The 23,021-nt window shown below is 40.1% G+C and overlaps 1 protein-coding gene across 2 annotated transcripts in view; it reads right to left on the bottom strand.

Moving 5' to 3' along the window:
* CNTNAP5 (contactin associated protein family member 5) overlaps positions 1-23,021 on the bottom strand; it is an 879,857-nt gene that overhangs the window by 83,778 nt on the left and 773,058 nt on the right. For both annotated transcript variants that reach the window (XM_068544014.1, XM_068544015.1), the window contains exon 19: positions 21,450-21,674. In XM_068544014.1, the coding sequence (XP_068400115.1) occupies positions 21,450-21,674 (225 nt within the window). The remainder of the gene's footprint in view (positions 1-21,449; positions 21,675-23,021) is intronic.

Genomic DNA, 23,021 nt, shown 5'->3' with positions numbered 1-23,021 from the left:
CTTGTTGATGGGAGCCACTGAGATCTGGGCTTTGTTAGTTGTGACAGTAAATCAGATTCATGCGGGCACAATATATAGATCAAAGACAGACTGTGCATAAAAACTTGTGGAATAATATAAGGGGCCCCCATATTGAAGGGACGGTTATAAAGGCTGAAACTAGAAGCCAGTCAATGTAAGGACTCCACACCCATAGGACTTTCCTAATTGTACCTAGTTAATAAGTTTCATTCTCTTTGGCTTCCATTCTCTCTCTTTTCTCCCTTGTTTGTTCATTCCCCCTTTCCTCTTTCTATGTCTTGTGATGTCCCTGCACTTTTACTTTTGTTCCCCTACTTCCCCCACCTGATATGAGGACTGGGGTTGTGGATACAAGTGGAGAGAAGGGACAGGAACTCCTGTCTTGGTTGCTGCTCTCCACCCTTGCTATGCCACCGGTGCCTGGTCTGAAGGAAATGCCCCATCAACAAGCTGTAGATATTTTCTGAGCTGAAAGAGTCTTTAAGAAAATAAAAGTTCACTGAGGTTGATTTGATTTCCCAAGGCCAATACTTTGTAAGTGCAAGTATGTGTAGACTGAAACCTTCATTAAGAATTGTATTTGATAGAATTGCCATATGGTCCAGCAATCCCACTCCTGGGCATATATCCAGAAAAAAACTGTAATTTGAGAAGATACATGCATCTCTATGTTCATAGCAGCACTATTTAAAATAGCCAAGATATGGAAAGAATACAAAGGAATACTACTCAGCCATAAAAAAGAACTAAACAATGCCATTTGCAGCACCATGGATGGATCTAGAGATTCTCATACTAAGTAAGTCAGACAGAGAAAGACAAATGCCATATGATATCACTTACATGTGGAATCTAAAATACAACACAAATGAACTTATCTACGAAACAGAAACAGACTCACAGACATAGAGAACAGACTTGTGGTTGCCAAGTGGGGGATGGGAGTGGGGGAGGGAAGGATTGGGGGTTTGGGATTAGGAGATGCAAACTATTATATAGAGAATGGATAAACAACAAGGTCCTACTGTATAGCACAGGGAACTCTATTCAATATCCTGTGATAAACCATAATGGGAAAGAATATGAAAAAGAATGCTTCTATACGTATAAATGAATCACTTTGCTGTATAGCAGAAATTAACACAACATTGTAAACCAGCTATACTTCAGTAAAATTATTTAAAAAATTGTATTTGAGGGGGTACTAATTCTGGGTACTTTACAGCCATCCACTGAGTTTGATAGCCCCTCAGTATTTCATACAACCTTAACTGCATCACGTGAAAAGGGCCCTAAGAATCATCAAGGCCAATCTCATGGTAAGGATTAGAAAACTGACGCCCATGGAAAATAAGTGACTGGCCTAAGGTTGCCCAGGGTTTTTGTCTTGTTTAGCTTTAATCTATATTGAACTATACTGTGTAATTATACTTGTGCTTAGAAAAGTGCACATGTCATGCACATGATGCTTCACACATTTTCCCAAATGGAATGCATCTAGAACAGGAAGCAACATTCCAGCACCCCAGAGGCTCTCTCAGATCCTCTTATTGTCACTCTGCCCCAAGGTTAACCAGTATTATGATTTTTAATTGCATAGATTAATTTTGCATATTTTTGAAAGATATAGAAACTGGAATCATAGAGAATGTACATTTTTATGTCTGGTTTCTTTCAATATTGTTTGTGAGGTTTATCAATTTTGTATTTTGCATATATGTCACTCTTTCTTATTGCGTTGAGTGAATATATAAGAGTACCGAGTTTTTCATGACAAAGAAGCACTAGAAATGTGGCAGGCAGACTCTAGGGTGGGCCCCATGCTCAGGCTCCATGTAGAACCCCAACCCTCGAGTGTAGGTGAGACCTGAGATTTGCTTTCAGCAAACAGAACATGACAGAGGTGATGGGATGCAACTCCTGTGCATACATTTCGAGTCATCCATTCATACATATGCTGGTCCCCCCTTGCTGGCTTGAAGGAGTAGCTGTGAGGGTCTATGGAGAGGACCATGTGGCCAGGAACGCTGGGCTGCCTTTGGGAGCTGAGTGCCTGTTCGACAGCCAGCGAGAAACCGGAACCTCGATTCTAAAACCCCAAGGAACTGAGTTTTGCCAACAACTGGAGGAAGCTTGGAAGCAGATCTCTCCCCCGTGGAGACTGATGAGACCACAGAGCACCTGACACCTTGATTGCAGCCTGTGATGCTCTGAATAGAAGACCCGGAGGGACTGTGCCTGGACTCCTGACCCAGGGAGACTCTGAGATAAGAAGTGGCTGCTCCTTTAAGCCACTGAGTTTATGGAAAGGGAGTAGTTAGCAACGGGAAACAAATTCAAGAACCCAGTTCTCTGGCTTTCTAGCATAGCAATTTTTACCTCTTCAAGTTCCTAAAAGTAAATCAAATACCCTAGAAACACCTCCACATACTTTCTCTGTAACCCATTTTCAACAGTGACCAATTTGGCAAATGCAGATCATGAAGTACATTAGTCTTGGTTTAATAAGTTTAAAAGTATATATATTATAAATTATTATTATGTTTATATATTATATTTATATTACTATAATATATTTATATATGATATATAATAATATATAATAATATATACTGTATTATATTAAATTATATTTCTATATAATTCAATATAATGTATTTATATTAAATTATATATTTATATTATATAATACATATAAATTATTACAATATTTATAATAATTATAATATATAACCTATAAAATTATTATAATAAATATATTATCATAATATTTATGTTACATTTACATAATTATTATATTTATTATATGTTAATTTATATAATAGATAGAAATTAAATATATATATATAAACTTTAAATTGTAAAGGTCCCTTCACTTTAAAAAAGTCGATTATTAAGTGGTGCGACACAGGTGGTGAAACTCGTGATTAGAGAATAAGGTGGGGCATCTCAGGACAATTTCCTGGGAAGAAAGAACGGTCTTAGCGGAGGAAAAGAAAAGAAGAAAAGAAAACCAGGGTTGTATAATGTCATGAGGCTGTTTTCAGCATGTACTGCCCATCGATGCATCTTAAGCACTCTGTCACAGTGCCAACCAGGGTGCAATGTCGATATAAGTCAATATCATTACAACGCAGCCACTTAACAGGAAGACATGACTGATGCAATACACCTGCTCGCGGGAGAAGAAAGCTCGTCCGCTCCGGGGAAATAAGTTTCCGAGAGCCCATTTCTATGCTTTTTCACTTTGTCCCTGATTTATTGCCTTTGCCCAGCTTCAGCATGACAAAGGCTTCAGCTTTCAGCACAAAATGATATTCCAGACTCCACTAAATATATTTGTAAGACAAGGGCAGCCAACAAAATTAAACTGCCGGCACAAAGACCGGCTGTTATTTAAAGCTGGAGAGAGATTACGGGGATTATTACCTTATCAAAAAAACATTTCAGCTACGAAACCAGTGTTTATTTCTCCAGTACCTTTGGCTGTGTGCTAATTTATCTCCCACCTTGCACGGATTTAGCTTTTCATGGCCAATTTATTGAAAAGCCTGACAAATGTCAGTGGCCTGTGTTATAGGACATCCAGGCTTACTTAGTTATTGCTATAGAGAGCCGGAAATTAGGACCTTCACAGGGGATTTACGTGTGCTGTTTCTTTGATTTTTATTGTTGTGCTTTCACTTAAACCATCAAGCATTTCATTTTTTTTTTTTTTTTTTTTTTTTTTTTTTGTCTGGCTGGGTCTTCGTTGCTGCACGTGGACTTTCTCTAGTTGTGGTGAGCAGGGGTTGCTCTTTGTTGCGACGTGCAGGCTTCTCATTGCGGTGGCTTCTCTTGTTGCGGAGCACGGGCTCTAGGCGCGCGGGCTTCAGTAGTTGTGGCTCTCGGGCTCTACGCGCAGGCTTAGTTGCTCCGTGGCATGTGGGATCTTCCCGGACCGGGGCTCGAACCCATGTCCCCTGCATTGGCAGGCAGATTCTCAACCACTGCGCCACCAGGGAAGTCCCAAGCATTTCATCTTTAATGTCATTTGTCTGTTTTTTTAAAAAATAGATCTTTATTGGAGTATAATTGCTTTACAATACTGTGTTAGCCTCTGCTGTACACCAAAGTGAATCAGCCATATGCATACATATGTCCCCATATCCCCTCCCTCTTGAGCCTCCCTCCCACCCTCCCTATCCCACCCCTCTAGGTGGTCGCAAAGCACCGAGCTGATCTCCCCGTGCTATGCGGCTGCTTCCCACTAGCTAACTATTCTACATTCAGTAGTGTATATATGCCGATGCTACTCTCACTTATTTTTAGAGGTCCCACCTACAGAAAGCAATTCAAACAACTAAAACCCAACAGTATTACCATTATAGAGCCAATGACTTGGTCACATTTTTTCCTCTATCTTCTTTAAATGCAATATTTTATCTGTTTCAAATTGCCCCCCTTTTAAGATATTTTTCCTCAGACCTTTAACATACTTTGAGAGGAAAAATACCTCCAAAATTAGAAGTAAGAGGATAAGAGTAATCCATTTTTATTATCTGTTACTTCTTAAAGTTTTTCTCTCATTTTAGCTTCAATCATGCTTTTAAGTAAAGTTGTTACCCAATTTCACCTATTCTCCTTGATTCTTAGCTGTGCTTTAGTGCACCACAGAAAATAAGACAGTGAACTCTTTTAAAGGTGAACCTAGAATATACTTATAAAAAGGCTCTTTGCTTGAAAAAAAAAATGTGCCCTATTGTCATTAAAAGCTCTTAAGCAATTTCACTAGAAAATGTTGTTCATAATGGTAGAGTATTTATCATGTGTAGATACTGGGCCCCTGAATGGTACAAGAGCAGTGCTGAGTCCTTGAATTAGTGTCATAGCAGGGGATCCAGGAAATTAACAGAGGTTGTGACAATTCCTATAATAGGCTGCTGCAGAAGTCCATTAAGAGGGCACTTAGCATAGTCTTTGGGATGGAAACAGGAATGCTTCCCGGCAGTGACATTAAACTTGGACTTGAAGGAATAAGAGTTGGCCAGCAAAGAAGGCATGGAGTGGGAAGGAAAGACTATTTCAAGCAAAGGTAAAATATACAAAGACCCAAAGACCCAAAGAATATTATGTATTCAATGATCTGAACATAACTCAATATGGGGAGAGAGTACAATGAGGTGTGAGAAGAAAAAGAATCAAAACTTCATAGAAAAGCAAGAATCTAAAATGGAGGAGAGTTTGGAGGAGAATTAGCTCAAGGGCAATGGGGAGCTATCAAAAAATGAGTGACATGAATATATTTGAATTTAAAAAAGATCACCCTGGTCAGAATAGAGAATGAATTTAAAAAGCACAGGCCTAAAGGTTGTGAGAGGTATTTGAACACTTTCTGCAGTCATCTGATTCTGAGATTATGGTAGCCAGAACAAGGATAATCAGAGTGGGAACATAAAAACTAGACTGCTAGAAAAGAGACTGAGGAAATAAATACAATGCAGTGCAAGGGGATTGAAAAAAACTTGGTTATTGATGGACTTTGGAGAAGTGAGAAAAGAGGAAGACATGGGTGAGGCATCTCGGACTTGGACATTTGGGTAAACGTAGAGCACATTTCCGATAAAGGGAAAACTCAAGGAAGAGAATATCTAGTTCTGTGTGTGTGGTGGTGGTGGGGGGTTTAAGCTTGAGGTCAATTTTGGGTACATGGATTTGGAGGAGGAATCTATGGGACAGCCAAGTGAAGTTGTCCCTCAAGCTGTTGAGATAATTCTCGTAAAGTCACAAAGAACCTACATAATCACTAGTTGAAGTCATGAGAATGGATGGTCCATCTCAGGGAGGGTTTATCTTTCCTCCAAAAAAAGCCAGAACTACCACAAGGAGGCCAACATTTAAAGGGCAGCCTGGCTGGTCAGAATGGCCATCATTAAAAAGTCACAAATAACAAATGATAACAAATGCTGGAGAGGGTGTGGAGAAAAGGGAATCCTCCTATACTGTGGGTGGGAATGTAAATTGGTGCAGCCACTATGGAAAACAGTATGGAGTTTCCTCAAAAAACTAAAAATAGAGTTGCCATATGATCCTGCAATCCCACTCCTGGGCATATATCCAGAGAAAACTATAATTTGAAAAGATACATGCACCACAATGTTCATAGCAGCACTATTTACAACAGCCAAGACATCAAAACAACCCAAATGCCCAACAGATGAATGGATAAAGAAAATGTGGTACATATATACCAATACAATGGAATATTACTCAGCCATAAAAAAAGAATGACATAATGCTCTTTGTAGCAACATGGATGGACCTAGAGATTATCAGACTAACTGAAGTAAGCCAGACAGAGAAAGACAAATATCATATCACTTACATGCAGAATCTAAAATATGACACGAATTCATCTTGTATCTATGAAAGAGATACAGATGCACAGACACAGAGAACAGACATGTGGTTGCCAAGGGGAAGGGGATATGAGGGAGGGATGGATTGGGAGTTTGGGATTAGCAGATGCAAACTATTATATACAGAATGGATAAACAACAAGGTCCTATTGTATAGCACAGGGAACTATATTTAACATCCTGTGATAAACCATAGGGGAAAAGAATATGAAAAATAATGTGTGTGTGTATATATATATATATATATATATATATACACACACACAATAAAATGCATTTAAAAAGTAAAAAAAAAAATAAAGGCAGGCTGGGCATGTGGTATCCATGTGGAAGACTGAGAAGAAGTATACAATAGTGTTATTTGCTTTGTTAAGCTCATGAACGTGAAGGCATGAAACAGATCTGGAAATGAGGCAACTTCTTAGTGGTCCTAAATAAAGTGTGCTTAACTGTTAAGGAAGTAGAATCATTTGTTATATTAAATGTCTCCAGTGAAATAAGTTCATTCATTTATTCTTCTATTTCTTCCTTGAAGGACTTGATTCACTAACTGAGGACGTGGAAATGGGGTATGTGTGCAGCTGTGTAGATAACCATCTAAGTAAGGTGTCTTCACCAATATCTTTAACCTATTTATATGCATTTATTGGTGGTGGGGAGAAGAGCTAGCTTTTGTATTAACAATACTGTACATCTCTTTCTTTATATTCAAATAATGGATTTTTTCATGAATTTAATGATTGTTCATAAAAATTACACATTTTAAAAGTCAAATAGTATAGAAAGAAGTGAGGAAGCAACCCCTGCCCCACTCCTTCCTAATTCTAGGTCCTCCTCCTCACATGCAGTTACTTTTAGTTGTATTAGTTTTCTTGTTATTTTCCTTCAACTTCATCTTATTAAGTATATTGCTGGTTCTTTTTATTTTATTTTATTTTTTATCATTATTTATTTATTTTACAGTAGGTCCTTGTTGGTTACCTATTTCAAATATAGCAGTGTGTACATGTCAATCCCAAACTCCCTGACTAGCCCTCCCGCCCACTCTTTCCTCCTGGTAACCATAAGTTCATTCTCTAAGTCTGTGAGTCTGTTTCTGTTTTGTAAATAAGTTCATTCGTATCATTTTTTTTTTTTTTTAGATTCTGCATTTAAGCAATATCATATGGTATTTGTCTTTCTCTGTCTGACTTACTTCACTTAGTATGATAATCTCCAGGTCCATCCATATTGCTGCAAATATATTGCTGGTTCTTGACTTATGAATTTTAGATATTATATTTTGCCTTCCCACATTGGTCCATGAGGAATTCTCTTTCTTGGACCCAGTCTCCTGGCATCCTCCCCATGCTTCCAATAGAGGTGTACTGCTATTTTAGATAGGTTGGTTTTCAAAATCCATATTGTTGTGTCTGATGTAAATATCAGCCTTTGCTGGTATCTATCGCTTGTGTGTTTTCTATAAGAGCCACCATATTAAAGCCCTCTGTCGATATGCCTCATTCAAGGCCAAATTTTCTCAACCTCAAGGATCCTGATATTTTGGACCAGATAATTCTGTGTGTATGTGTGTGGAGGGGATTACTGTCCTGAGTCTTTAAGATGTTCAGCAGCATCCCTGGCTTCTACCCACTATATACCAGTAGCACCTCTCATCTTGACATCTAAAAATGTCTCCTAATAATGCCAAAGTTTCCCTGGGGGGCAAAATCCCACCCAGTTGAGAACCACTGGCCGACACTCATTGCTTACTGGGACTCCTGCATGCTGGTATTCTGAAATCACCTTCCTGTTCTGTGGCGGATGACCTGTTTCCTGAATCCCATACCTTTCTTTTTTAAACACTACTTTCTTTGGGTGAAGCACATTGTAGTGGGCAGGTTCTACAGTGGCCCCAGTGACCCACTGCCAGAAGTCATATGCAATGTCCTCCCACATCACATGGTACTAGGTGTCCTTGCTGAGTTTAGGCTGTTGACGGAAAAAAATGCACAATTTGAGAGTTGTGAGTTGTTTTATTTGGGGCAAAATGAGGACAACTGTCCAGGAGACAGCATCTCAGATAGCTCTGAGTAACTGCGCCGAAGAGGTAGGGGGGAAGGTCAGTATATATGTGATTTTAGTGAAGGGGGGATGTGCAGTCAAGCACACGTTTTGACAGAGGCTTGCTGCTAGTCACGAGGAGCAGATGTCACCAATAATAATTTTAGTGCTTTTCTAGATATAAGAAGATGCAAGAATTGGGCTGATAAAATCTTCTCCTGAAAATATCTAACTTTCTGAAGGCTTGTTCTGCCAGTTTTTCCTAGAGCACAGAGTGCCTCATTCCTGATCTCTGCATTCCTGATTCCTGAACTCCTTTCAGAGGGTGTTGAAGGTCAGCGACTGCAGTGGCTAGTGACTTCACCCTTGACGACACAGATGGCAAGTGCCAATTTTTAGTTGGGAAAGCTCTAAAAGATTTTGATTTCTGTCTGAAGTAGTCTTCTTCTGCGTAGCTATCAATCTCTCTCGCTCTCTCTCTCTCCCCTCCTTCCCTCCTCCCACTTTCACTCACCACTTTCTCTCATACAACTTTGTAAGGTGATAGATGTTTGTTGTTTTAAGGTGCTAAATTTGGGGGTGATTCTTACATAGCATTCAATAACTAATATATGCATATCCAGTAGTGTCTTAATAAAGGTGCTAAGGAAGTTTTAAATGATGATGTGAGATACGTTTTCCCTTTTATCTATGAATAGTTTTTATTTCTCCATATGATATATGACTGATCATTAGACTAAGCATAGAGTTCTAGCTTGAAACCCATTTTCCCTTAGAATTATGAATATGCGTTTCCATTATCTTTGAACTTCCAGTGTTTCTGTTAAGAAGTCATATGTTAGTCCGACTCCAGATTCCGTCTTTAGCAGATTTAGGATTTTGCCTTTGTATGTCTTCTACTATTCACAGTGCTGTGTAGGGTAGCAAAATTTTATATCAGATTTCTTTTATCCTATAAAGTGTGTTCAATTACATCTTTGCTAATGGCCTCTCCCCACATCTATTCTCTCTTTCTTGTAAATCCTATTGGACATTGAAACATCACGTTTGACCCTCTGATTTTCTCTTCTGTTCTCCTACTGGCTCCCTTTTTGTGTTTTTCCTCAACTTTCTGGGACATTTCTCAAATTTTATCTTCCAGTTTTCCAGGTTTTGAAAAATTTCCTCTGTTGCATTTCTGAGAGTTCTTTCTTATGGCTTGCCAGTTTTATTTTAAAGCACCATGTTCTTGTTTCCTGGATTCTTATATCCTCCCACTTCTCTGAAGATATGTCTTTTGTGTTTCTTATGCCTCCTGCATTATCCCTGTTCTCTGTAATTATCTGTGTTTGTTCACTCTGCTCTTTACCCTTCATCTTGGAGCTTTGATGGAAATATCTGATGGTGCTTGTTATCTGTTCAGACTCATGACTGCGGCGCTACAAATTGGACTGAAGATTCCGTGTGCACGGGCTGACTTTTTCAACAAATGGGCTTCCCTATCAGGTGATGATATGGATAAACTGGTTTTTGTTTTGTTTTGTTTTGTTTAGTGGGAGCATCTCTAAAATTCTAGTTATTACGTATATTTTTAATAGGGCTTGTTCAGTTCTTCCACGGAAAAAACTTCCCATCTCTTGCATGGCGAAAGAAAACCCTCGCTATAGAGCTCTTGGAAGAGGGCAAAAAATAAGGCTAGTGATGCAGCGCCCAGTGTACAGAGTGTCACTTTATTTCTACCTTTAACCCTGCATCTCTCTCAACCCTGCTCCCCACAGCTTTGATCCCCTTTGGTTCAATTCCTATAAGCTACACAATAAGTCTCTGGTCTCCTGAGATGGAGGGGAGAAGGAATTTGCTTCCCTGGCTGGACACAGAAAAGTGGGTCCAAGGTCAACAGCTCCCTGTACAAACTCTGCCCTATTTCCCCCAACTTCATGTCTCAGCACAGCCTCTATGGTGCACAAACCATCCCAGGTCTGAACCTCTCCCAAGATGCCTTTTCGTTAGCATGCCATCAAAGAGACCTGAAAAGAGGCAGCTTTCACCTCCATCTGTTGCCCAATTTCCAAAAATTTGTGTTATTTCTTACCCATCCTAAGCTCTCTCGTTTGTCCTCTTTGTCATTTTGAGCTCCAACTTTTTAAAATTTTTAAATTTCTTTATGTCACAGCGGAGGAGTTTAAGAAGAGAATGACAATAACTTTGTGCCTTCATTCTCCACGTTGAAGTAAGAACATGCCTTTGTTACATGTGAATTTTCTGAACCCCTAAATTTTTGCTGAGCCCTATTAATCATTGTAAAGTCACTTGTTCTGAGAAAGGAGCACTCCCCCATGTGCTATTTCACTTCAAAATTTCAATTGAGAGTGACTGCCAAGTTTAGCTGGCTAGTCTCAGAGCTGGGGGCTTGAGTTAGTCCCTGCAACTTGCATTGCAGAAATTGGCATCAATAAGGAACGCTATTTTTTCCCACTCGATAGCCCTGTGTGCTTCAATGTGCACCACCGTGCAAGTTGCCAAATATAAGAGATATCTGGCAACCTCTTTTGTTAGCAATGCTTTTCTAAATATTCCAATGGGGTTTTAGCACTCGTATTTTGCCCCATCATTTCTGTCTGGCCCACCTTTTTAATTACTATTTTTAATTCAAGTATAGTTAATTTGCAATGTTGTGTTAGCCTCAAGTGTACAGCAAAATGATTCAGTTATATATATATGTGTATATATATATACACACACACACATATATACATACATATATATACACATATATGTGTATATATATTCTTTTTCAGATTATTTTCCATTATAAGTTATTACAAGACATTGAATATAGTTCCCTGTACTATAGAGTAGGTCCCGTTTTTTATCTGTTCTATATATAGTAGTGTGTATATGTTAATCCCAAAGTCCTAATTATCCCTTCCCCATCTCCTCTTGTAACCATAAGTTCATTCTCTACGTCCGTGAGTCTATTTCTGTTTTATTAATAAGTTCATTAATATCATTTTTTTTTAGTTTCCACATATAAGCAATATCATATGATATTTGTCTTTCCCTGTCTGACTTACTTCACTGAATATGATAATCTCTAGGTCCATCCATGTCCGGCCCACCTTTTAAATAGGGTTCCATAAGCTGGGCACTGTGAAGTGAACATGGCATTCCTGACAGAGCACACACACTACGTGAAAGCTAAAGCAAACACCAAGGAGAAACTGACAGGTTCCATGAGAGTAGTACACACAATACAAGGAGAGGTCAGAGCATAGAGCAGAATAGTTTACAAGATAAAAAGTGAGCCTAGCAGAGTTCAATTTTCAGCCACACTGGCTCAGCTGTGTGAACTTGAACAAGTCACTTAACCTTTCTGTGCCTAAGTATCCTCATCTGTAAAATGGGGAAATGTTGGCACTGACTCCATAGCCATTGCGTGAGAATTGAATGAATGAACATATGCAGAGTGCTAAACCTGCAGCTTGGCACACATGACACACTTTATAATATTGGCTGCTATTAACTGTTTTCTAGCTAAGAGGTCGAGGGAAGTCTCCTGTGGGTGGTGGCGGGAATTTAAACTGGACCCGAAGGTTTAGAACCCCACTGCAGTGCTAGCTAGAGGATCCGGTTTTCAGAGCCTTCATTTCTAGGCATCAAGAGGTCAAGCTACTTATTAAAGTGGAAACACATTTTCAATAACTTTAAATTAAGAGCAATCATGATAATCCAAGCCTGACTTGCTGCACAAAAGGCAATTAACAGCACAGAACACTGAACGTGCCCTGGGCTGCGGCCTTCTGCTGAAATTTGTTCCACATCTCGAGATAAAAGTATTTGCGGCTCAAGTGGTCCAAGGAGAATAAAAACATGTCTTTTCTTCTGAGAAAAGCTTTCTTCACACAGACTTCAACTACTTTGTTAATCCTTAAGCCTCTAATTAGAGTTCTAGTCCACAAGCTAAATATTCAGCACCCCTACACCCCAACTCTCTCCACCAGGCTTTAAAAAAGAAAATTAAGGTGGCTTAGTCACCAGCCAGCTCTTTGGTCTGTTTTGTAATAACCCTTCTTTGTATTTATCCCACATCTTTCATCTGAGTTCCTTAAGACCCTTTACAAACAGGATCTCATTAATCCTTAACAACACTGCTGTGAGGCCCTTGACCACTGCAATTATCCCAAATTTACAGATGAAGAAACCAAGGCACCGAGGGCAGGCCTTTTCTCTCCTTACCAACAAAGCAGATGATAATTTCTCATGATGCTCACACTACATACACATGACAGTTGTAAGCAACAGGTCTTGTTGCAATAACGAACAGTTGCTCAATTCCTGGAACATTTCTGAAGAGTTGTTTAAACTGGGAAAGTACAAGGTGAGAAGACCCCAAAGGCCTTCAGAAAAGAAAATCAAAGCAAGCCAGCTCCGCAGAACCCCACTGCCCAAACACACTGCCTCTCACACGTGTATTACAGGGGACAGAGCAGAATCTCAGGAAGAACATTTTTGAGGACATTACTACTCAATGAACAGAATTTATATTCATGTGCCTATTCACTATGGTGTCTTTTGTGATGCCCTGGGAGAAGCTGCCCTCTCCCCCCAATATGGCCCCACTGTAATCCTATCAAGTCTTTTCATGGAGCGTGGAGGGTGTTCCCACACTAGGTATATACATCCTTCTCCCACTAGCTTCAAAATACAGAATTCCGTCCAAGAATACTGAGGCCAACTATGTGCTAGGTACTCTGTTAGATGCTAACATTACAAAGATCAATTGTATATGGAAACTAACCTCAAGAATCTCCCGGAAGCCAACTACACTATATTCATGTTTCTATTCTCAGCACCTAGGATAGTATCCAGCTTATGATAGGTATTAGGGACTGAATGTTTGTATCCCCCTCGAATTCATATGTTGAAGCCCTATCCCTCTGTGTGGCTGTATTTGGAGATGGAGCCTCTAAGGAAGTAATTATGGTTAAATGAAGTTATAAGGGTGGAGCTCTGATCTAATAGGAAGAATGTTCTTTCCAGAAGAGATGTCTGCAACCCAAGGAAAGAGTTCCCACCAGACACCAACCCTGCTGACACACTGATCTCAGATGTTTGGTCTCAAGAACTGTGAGAAAATACATTTCTGTAGATGGAGCCATCCAGTTTGTGACATTTTGTTATGGCGCCCCAGCCAATGAATACAGTAGGTATTCAATTGATGTTCATAGATTGAATTATACTTTGTTATTTTTGTTCACCTTATTTCCATACTAGTCTTTGATTACCACTCTTCTCTCAGGGGCTTGGAACACCGAGTCAGTAGCTGCTGTCCCCCTATTTTGGTTTCCTTGACGCTGGCACATGCTGCCCAGCCTACTCCATAGCCAGAGGGGTTGGGCTTGAAGGGGGGCATTTCCCAAGTGCTTAACTGCGTCTCCCCAGCTGTGTCCTGCTGAGCCTGGCCTTGCAGGGAGCCAGACCTCTTCAACAGTTCATCAGTCCTCTGCATATACCCTGCTCTTTTTTTTTTCCCCCTCTTTCTCTGTCTTATTTTAGAAACATCAGACAAGTTTCCCAAAGGTCTGATTCAGAGGGCATTTGAGAAAAAGCCATTCTTAAGGTTATAAAAAAAATTTTTTTTTCCATGTCGTGTTTTTGTACATCAAAAACTGCTGCCTGTGCCTGCTGACAGCAGCTCATGTGCAGGGTGGGCACCCTATATCTCATCTTTCTCCTTCCTGGGGGAATGTCCCCCTCATTAGGTGCTCTGCCTCCAGGGAATGGGCAATGTTTATGTTCTCTTTGTATTCAAATTGCATCCCAGTTATCCTGAAACCTGCACTTCATACGCATGCTCTGATCACCCAAGCGTGCAGATAATTCATATTATTTTATTATCATCAGTAAGAAAATATATACCGTGTTTTGTACTTTACAATCTGTGAAGCACATCCTCTTGCATCATCCCATTTGATCTTTGTCTTAGCCTGATTGAGCTGCTATAACACAACACTGTAGACTGAATGACCCAAACAACAGAACTTTATTTTCTCACAGTCCTGGAGGCCAGCAAAACCAAGGTGCCGGCCAATTCAGTCTCTAGTGAGGGCTCTTCTCCTGGTTTGCAGACGACCACCTTCTCACTGTATTTCTACATGGCAGATATGGAAATACACAGAGGGACAGAGAGAGCAAGCTCTGGTGTCTCCTCTTATGATGGCACTAACCCTATCAGATCAGGGTTCCCTCTTATGACCTCATTTAACCTCATTACCTCCTTACTATAAATACAGACATAATAAAGTCAGGGCTTTAACATATGAGTTTGATGAGGACATGATCCAGTCCACAGGAATCGTCAAGGACCTATGAGCACACCACAAAATAAAGGATCTCCCACAACAAGGAGTAGAGAAAGAGGAAAGATGACCGACATCCAGTCTTACTCATCATGCCTGCATTTCTCCATTCAGGCCCACCCCTCAGCTTGGTGGACTAACTGAGTGATGATACTGGGGATGCCATTTCCTTCTGCCCGTATCACTGTCCTTCCTCTAGAGGGAAAAGTGACCTCTCAAGGTCACATTGTGTCATAGCCATATTCTTGTGAAGTGAAGGACAGAAGTCCAGCAGGACCCAGTATCCCTGAGCAAGAGATGATTGGAAAGCTAAGAAATGTAGGAAATGAACCAACCTAAACAAAGTCTGGGCGCTAGCAAAAGACATGGGAATTTTAAATTCCAAGCAGCAAAGTGTTTTTTGATACAAGCCCAGAGACGAAAGTCATCAGGGCTTAGTAAGGCCAAGGAGACACGCCTTCTGAGGCATGCTTTTCTCGGGCTGTTTATCAGGATTCTGTGGCTCTGAGGATCTCAAGCATATGCCAGGGTCAGAGAGGGAGTGATGGGGGCAGCGTGAACCTTTGAAGGTCTGCAGTGAGAAAACAGCTGTTGAGGATTGTACTTTGAAGACACTCCCTCTCTGGATTCCTCTTCATCGCTGTCTCCCTTGAGTCAGTCTGTTCCAAAGGCGAAGTGTCTGGGTTCGTCACTATTTCCTCCAAGGTATGTGCAATCACAAATGCAGACAGTGCATCTTATGAATATATATGGTAAAAAAGAAAAAAAAAAAAAAGACTGATAAAAAGAAAATGCTGAAGCAAAGTCAGACATACCATTTGGTGCTGGAAGGCAGCTGAGGAGCCACGAGGGAAGGTGACCGGGAATCCTGTCTGGATTTTGTACCCAAGTGATTTCACCCTCGATTGATGGTCTTAGGATGATCACATATTCTAAATTTAATTTTTTTTTTTATTTCTACCATCAGGGAGCCAAGAAGGACAGATGATAAAAGAGTAGCAAAGGGAATTGATTGGTAAAACAAACAAAAAAAAATCATATTTCGTATGTGATGCGAATAAAAAGGAGAAAATGAGGAACAATCAAAGAAACAACTTATTTTATTAAAAAAATATAATATCCAGGTAGAGAACACTGACTTATCTTTCAGGCACTAATTCAAGGGTCACTCTCCATTAAGAATTTTCTGACCCTCCCTCCCAGAAAGACTTGCTCACTCTACCTGGAACAGACCTCTATGCTAGTATTGATGATACATTGTTGCCTTACTTGCTTTTATCTTTGTCACCAGACTAGATTCCTTAAAGGCAGGACAGGATCCAGTCTATCTATCTCCATCTCTCCCGCACATGAAATAGTGCCTGCCACATGAGATGCTCTGTGAATATTTGTTAAATGACAAGCATGAAGGAGAGCTGCCCCATACTGTGGGGGAGGCACAGCCATCACTCAATAAAATGCTCTGAAAGTTGTGTCTCTTTTGAACATTCTCATCTCCTTCTCTAGACCATTTTCCTCCTTCAACGGCCCCTTCTCCTCCAATTGCCGTGCCTCTGAGAAGTTGCCTGTGGTCCCAAACCCCAGGTTCTTGAAGCACAATTGTCTTCTCTTTCCTAAGGACTCTCTGACCCCAAAATGTCTCCCTTTCTGCCTTTGTTCTTCCATCCCAGAAATTAAAATCCTTTTCTTCCTTTAGGAAGAACCTGTTTTCATTTGAAAAGACAGCAGTGGCTTAACCTGAGTGCCTAATTGGAGAAAATTCAAGAACGATGATCAAGGACAAAGAAGAATTCCAAACCTGCCAGATCAAACCCTGTCAGGGAGAGATTCACAAGCTTGGCTTTGCATCCCTTTGCTCTTTCTCCTCCAGCCTGGGCCGCCTTATTAAATATATTTGCAAGCCATGTCTCCACACCCTGGCTTCTTAACCCAGAGGGCTGAAATTGAAGCCATTTTATGTATGATATGGCCGTGGGCATTTTCTTCCTCTTGGGGAGAACAAAAAAGGCTCCTTTTAAGAGTAACCCTCTCTTAATTTCCACCAGATTCCCAAAGGTGTCTTAAATCAAAGAAAGGTTAAGAAAGCTGTGCTAACAGAAAACTCTTCCCTCCACATCAGAGAGGTGTGAATCAATCTCATTATAAAATCCCTTCCATTGCTGTACACCTGAAACTAACACAACATTGTAAATCAACTATACTTCAATAAAAAATTTTTTAAAATCCCTTCCAGAGACTTTCCCAAGTTAACTCTTTACTGTCTTTGCCCTCCTAATCTTTTTATTTTTTCAATCTGTAAGTATTCTTTACTTCCATTAATATTTTCAGAGGTATATTTTCCACTGAAATGTATCAAAGTTGTGTTAAAAATATTTCTAGTTCCTTACAATTCAGTGTCCCCCATATTTTTCACTGAGAATTAGGTCAGTGACCTAATACTATGAATGTACTGGGAACAAGTTGTAAGAATACCACTTTTTTTTTTTTTTTTTTCCGGGAGAAATAAGATCATTTTTATTGGTATTATTGCTGTGGGCAAAATGAGGCTAATAATAAAAGTCTGGGCCAGTGACTATTTGGGCTTACTATTTACAAAGTTGCAGTAATAATAATTGTGTACATATATATAGTATTTTCTAGTAGAAGCAGAAGCAGCACTTTTGCACATATTAACTCATCTTTTTTAATAACAGCTTTATGAAGGAGACAGGTATTATTCTCTGTGACTAAGTGAAGTCAGACAAAGAAAGACAAATATCATAGGATATCACTTATATGTGGAATTTAAAAGAATAATACAAATGAACTTATTTATAAAACAGAAACAGACTCACAGACTTAGAAAACAAACAAAACCAAAGGGGAAAGGTCGGGGAGGAGGGATAACTTGGGAGGCTGGGATTAACACACACACGCTACTATACATAAAATAGATAAACAACAAGGACCTACTGTATAGTGCAGGGAACTATACTCAATACTCTGTAGTAACTTATATGGGAAAAGAATCTGAAAAAGAACAGATATATGAGTATGTGTAACTAAATCAGTTTGCTGTACACCTGAAACTAACACAACACTGTAAATCAACTATACTCCAGCATAAAATAAAAAATTTTAAAAAAGAATACCACTTCTTAGTTCCTTATAGAGGCAGTTCTCAGTCTGCAAATAAAGCCCTAGCAGAAAGAAATATAAATGTAAGATGACACAGGAAGGGAACAGAGAATCATGAAATCTAAGACTTGCCAAGAAACTAAGAGGTTATTTTTCTCTGCCATCCACTGCTGGAATTCTTATTATGGTTTCTCCAACAAATCATCATGAATTTTTTTTTTTTTAAATATATTGCAGCCATGAGTTCTTTTTCTTTTTTAAATCTCTATGGACTTTTATTTATTTATTTATTTATTTATTTATTTATTTATTTATTTATTTATTTTTGGCTGTGTTGGGTCTTCGTTTCTGTGCGAGGGTTTTCTCCAGTTGCAGCGAGTGGGGGCCACTCTTCATCGCGGTGCGCGGGCCTCTCACTGTCGCGGCCTCTCCAGTTGTGGAGCACAGGCTCCAGATGCGCAGGCTCAGTAGTTGTGGCTCATGGGCCCAGTTGCTCCGCGGCACGTGGGATCTTCCCAGACCAGGGCTCGAACCCGTGTCCCCTGCATTGGCAGGCAGACTCTTAACCACTGCGCCACCAGGGAAGCCCCATCATGCAATTATTATTCGAAGACCTCCAATGACAAGGAATTCACTGTCACACAAGGCATTTTACTCTACCGTTGTAATCTCTGAATTCCTAGGAGATTCATCCTTAAAGTTAGGCAAAATCTAACTTCTAGTTAGATTGCTTGAGAAATCTGGGCAACTGGATTCCCTCATGTATTCAGATTATCTTTCAAAAAGTTTAAGGTAGTGTCTGAGTCTCTCTTTTTCCTGATTGTGTTGAGAGAGCACAGTCCTGTATCCTGCTTACTTTTGTCGGTCTCCTGATCCTGTGCAGGGGGACTAATGCCCAGAGAGTCAATGACCCAGAGAATCAATAGAAGAATGAATGAATGAGCACTTATCTTAGTTGTGTCTCTGTAGGAGAAAGAGATGGTAGGAAAAGTCCAGCATCCTCAGTCACTGAGTCCCCCAGCACTACCTACTACAACAAGAGGTCCCTAGAGCAATCGTGGTGGGGCGAGGTGGGCGGGGATAGTGATTCTCTGAGATTGAGTGAGGGGATGGGGGACACCCCATTACTAACCACGGCTTGGACACCCATTTCCTGTATCGTAGACTGAGCTGCAAGGCCTGTATTTTTACACTAGCCCTGAGATGTAAGCTTAAACCAAGAAACAAGGCACAAGTATCTCCTTGCTTCCTGCATTTAGCCAGGGTTTACAACATGTAAATGCCTATGGGGTCAGGTAGATCCTTCAATGAAGTGAGGCTTTAGAGTATAAGGAAATAAAGGTTAAGGCAGAATTCAAGAATGTCTTCCCAACCAGCAAGGACCTACTGTGTAGCACAGGGAACTATACTCAATATTTTGTAGTAGGCTATAAGGGAAAAGAATCTGAAAAAAAAAAGATATATATGTATGTATAACTGAATCACTTTGCTGGACACCTGAAACTAACAAAATATTGTAAATCAACTCTACTTCAATTAAAAAAAAGAAAAGAATGCCTTCCCAATTAAAGTTATTTAAGATATGCTGTCTTTCAAAAAATAACACTCTTAGTTTACCCCTTATGGTCAAGAATACCTACTAGACTTGGGGAGGGAAGACTGAATCCCAGCTCTCTCCTTACTTGCTGTGGGATTTTAAGTGAGTTATTTAATGTCTGTCTATATGCCTTAGATTCTACAACTCTAAGATACTGATTCTATTAATACCAGTAATCACACAGGATTATTGTGAGGCTTAAGTGCTCTGTACTAATTAGAATAGTGCCCAGCATAGAGTTGAATATCTATATTATAATAGACTATACGGAATAATATATATGTAATCTGGTATAGTTATTTTTGTTACACAGTCTGTAACCATAAGCATGATCCTGCAGAACCGCACCCAAAAGGTGCTTTTGGGGAAATCTGGCATCTCAGTGCTCTGTAACCATCTGACTATAATCCAGTCCCAACAGAGCAGGCTGATCTAGTTTAGAGGAAAGATTGCTGGGCTGACTATCTAGAGACCTGGCATCTGGCCCTAGCTGTGTCATGAATTAGCTGGCTGGCCTAGGTTAATCAGTTAATCCATGCCTCAGTGCCCTCAGCCAGCCTTATTGACCTTACAGAGACATTTTAGGGGCAAGAGTTAAAAACTGACATGTTGCTATAATGGTCCTAATCATACAGAGTTCTGCTGATAAATAAGAGGTCTTAATAACCCATAAGGTTTTCCTTTTCTCTTGCAGAGTCTTTCAAGACCAGACAGTCTTGGATGACCATTCATTATCCTAGTTTCTCTATCTCCTTTTATTCTTCCCTTCCATGTTGCTTTTAGGATGAATGAGTCCTTTAGAGTTAGCCATTGTTATTATTATTGTAAATCAGGCCCTATTCAACTCACAGGTCCATCAGTTTTGAACCTTGCTTGAGGCCCACATATCATTCTTCATTACCTAGTTCATACCTAGTTGGAAAACAAGATGACACGAGGAAGAATAAACCCAAGTAAAAGTAGAGCAAGAGAAATTTCTAAAGTTTCCACATAAGGTCTAGAGAGGGCAGAATATGTGCTGTATATCCCCGGCTTCCTGTATGCTCCCCCCCCAGCTCCATAGTCCATCCTTGTGGTGGATGGTTCAAAAGCCCAAACTCATCTCATTATATAGCAAGTTACAAGAGGGGAAAAGAAATTCTCGATCATAGGAAAGTGTTCTTTGAGACCATACTACAGGGATGTCCACATCTGCCCTCTTCGCCTGTTCCAACTGTTCTCTAGGAGTTCGATCTGAGTGTCCTTGGTCGTGACTACATAAACTGTCCTCATCACTGCAGGGTAGAATTAAGTAGGGTGAGGAGCAAACCTGGCTTCTGCGAACAGCCATCAAAACTGATGTCCTTCAGCGGTCCTCCTTGTACTCATTGGGTTCTAGTCCCTTTGTCATTCTAATCTTTACATATTTCCTTTTGTCCACATTCTTTCCAAAATCTGATTCTCAGCACCCAGCCCCATACTTCACAAGGTTATGACTCACACATACTACTTCTTTCTAAGACCTAGGCAGTCAGCTTTTATTAATACAGCCTGCATTTATGCCAGTTGTTTTAACAGTCCTCAGTAAAGGATCCTGCAGCAAAGACGACAGGATATATGTGACGAGTGTCGTTCTGAAATTCAGATACGCTGATGATCTTCTCCTTTACACTTAATGGATTCCAGCACAGAATAAATAATAAAGAATGACTGCTACACAGTTGAAGCAAATTAAAGTCAATGTATTCGGGACTTCAGCAGTGAATTGACACGGCTCCTGAATACCAATTGCAACTCATAAAGGAAAAGCACAATCAAAGGTTGGCCTGGAGACCTGGAAAGACACTGCCCAGGTGGGACCACATTAAGTTGAAATTATGCAGAGTTCTGGAGGGCATGTACTGGCCCTCCAGCACAGAATAACACTCCATCAGGCTTCATGCCAACAGAACTCACCATTCTTGCAGAGCAGGACAGCCAGGTAGCCCTGAGAAGAAATGTTGATACAGAGCAGGAGGCCGGGTGCCTGGGCTGTCACAAAGCTCAATGCAATGTTTTCTTTGGATGGGGTTGCATCTGCATAAATCGCTGAGGAAGAGAGGCTTATATTCTTGGTCACCGGGTAGGGTTCTTGAAACATGTAAGTCACTGAAGTGCCAGCCTCAAAGACAGCAGAAACCTCTGCAAAATATCAGAGGGGAAAGCACACATTAAAACATTTGGTCGAGTATTCCAGGAGAGCCACCATTGCTTGTTTATTGTTTCCTATGCATCGGTCACTGTGTGAGAGTTTTTACATGAATTATAGAATATGCTTCCCACAATAATTTTTAAGTGGCAGAAATCACCATTTCTATTTACAAATGAAAAGCATGAGGCTTGCCGGGGGTTAAGCACCTTGAACAAGGTTGTGTGGCTAGAAGAGAGAGCTCAGATTTGCACTGTGAAATGTAGGACGGGTTTCACATGTATCTGCGGAATAACTACCACGTGCCCGGCTGATTTCTCGAGAAGCAAAGAGGAGATGTCCCGGCCTCCTGCATAGTAGAGAGAAATTGCACCAGGATTATCTTACTTTCAAAACTGAAATCCTAACAATTCTGGTTTATGTTTTTCTCGTGGGTCAGGGGGGTGTTGAGTGGGCTCAAAACTACTGAGAGTAGTACATTGGGAAAGAAAGCAATTCTCTACGGTGTTGGGTAAAGTGTGAGGACCCGTGGAAATGGAGGAGAGGAAATCTGTGGAAAGAGTAGGAAAGGCATAGTATCCAATTCCTGGACTCAATTATTTTATTTTAATTTTTTTTTATTTGAAGGATACTTGATTTACAGTATTTTGTTAGTTTCAGGTGTACAGCACAGTGATTCAATTTTACATAATATGTATCTATTCTTTTTCAGATTCTTTTCCCTTACAGGTTATTACAAAATATTGAGTATAGTTGCCTGCGCTATACAGTAGGTCCTTGTTGGTTACCTCTTTTATATATAGTAGTGTGTTTAGGTTAACCCCCCAATCCTAATTTATCTCTCTCCCCTTTCCCCTTTGGACTCAATTATTTTAAATATCTAGGGAATTGGTTTTCAATTCCAAAAAAGAGCAAAGACTTTGGCAAATAGGCATTCCCATGGGAAACAATTCCTACAGCAAAACATAGAGGATATAGATCTGCCATCACCATTGGGAAGGGAAGCCTCTACAGACTGATGACATTCAATTAGCAGGAGCAGGAATCACCCAATCCTCCCTGTATAATGTCTTCACTCCAACTGCTATCATTTTAGTTCAGTGGAATCAGCAAGGATCCAGTTTCACCACTGGATCTGAAGCCTCCTTTGATTTCATACTAGCTGTGTGGTTCCAGGCAAGTTAGTCAAACCCATGGAGATGGTTTTCTCGTCTGGCAAATGGGAAACATAACACCTCCCTCAACAATATTTCTGGGCAGATAAACGAGAGGATATGTTAAAGCTCTTAAGAGAGTTACCACCATAGTTTAAACTCACAGACTCTCCATAGTAGAAGAGA

The sequence above is a fragment of the Eschrichtius robustus genome, chromosome 5 (assembly GCF_028021215.1).
Source record: "Eschrichtius robustus isolate mEscRob2 chromosome 5, mEscRob2.pri, whole genome shotgun sequence".
In the NCBI taxonomy this organism is placed as follows: domain Eukaryota; kingdom Metazoa; phylum Chordata; class Mammalia; order Artiodactyla; family Eschrichtiidae; genus Eschrichtius; species Eschrichtius robustus.
Note: the sequence above shows the minus strand (reverse complement) of the source record. Positions and strands in the feature narration are given on the sequence as shown.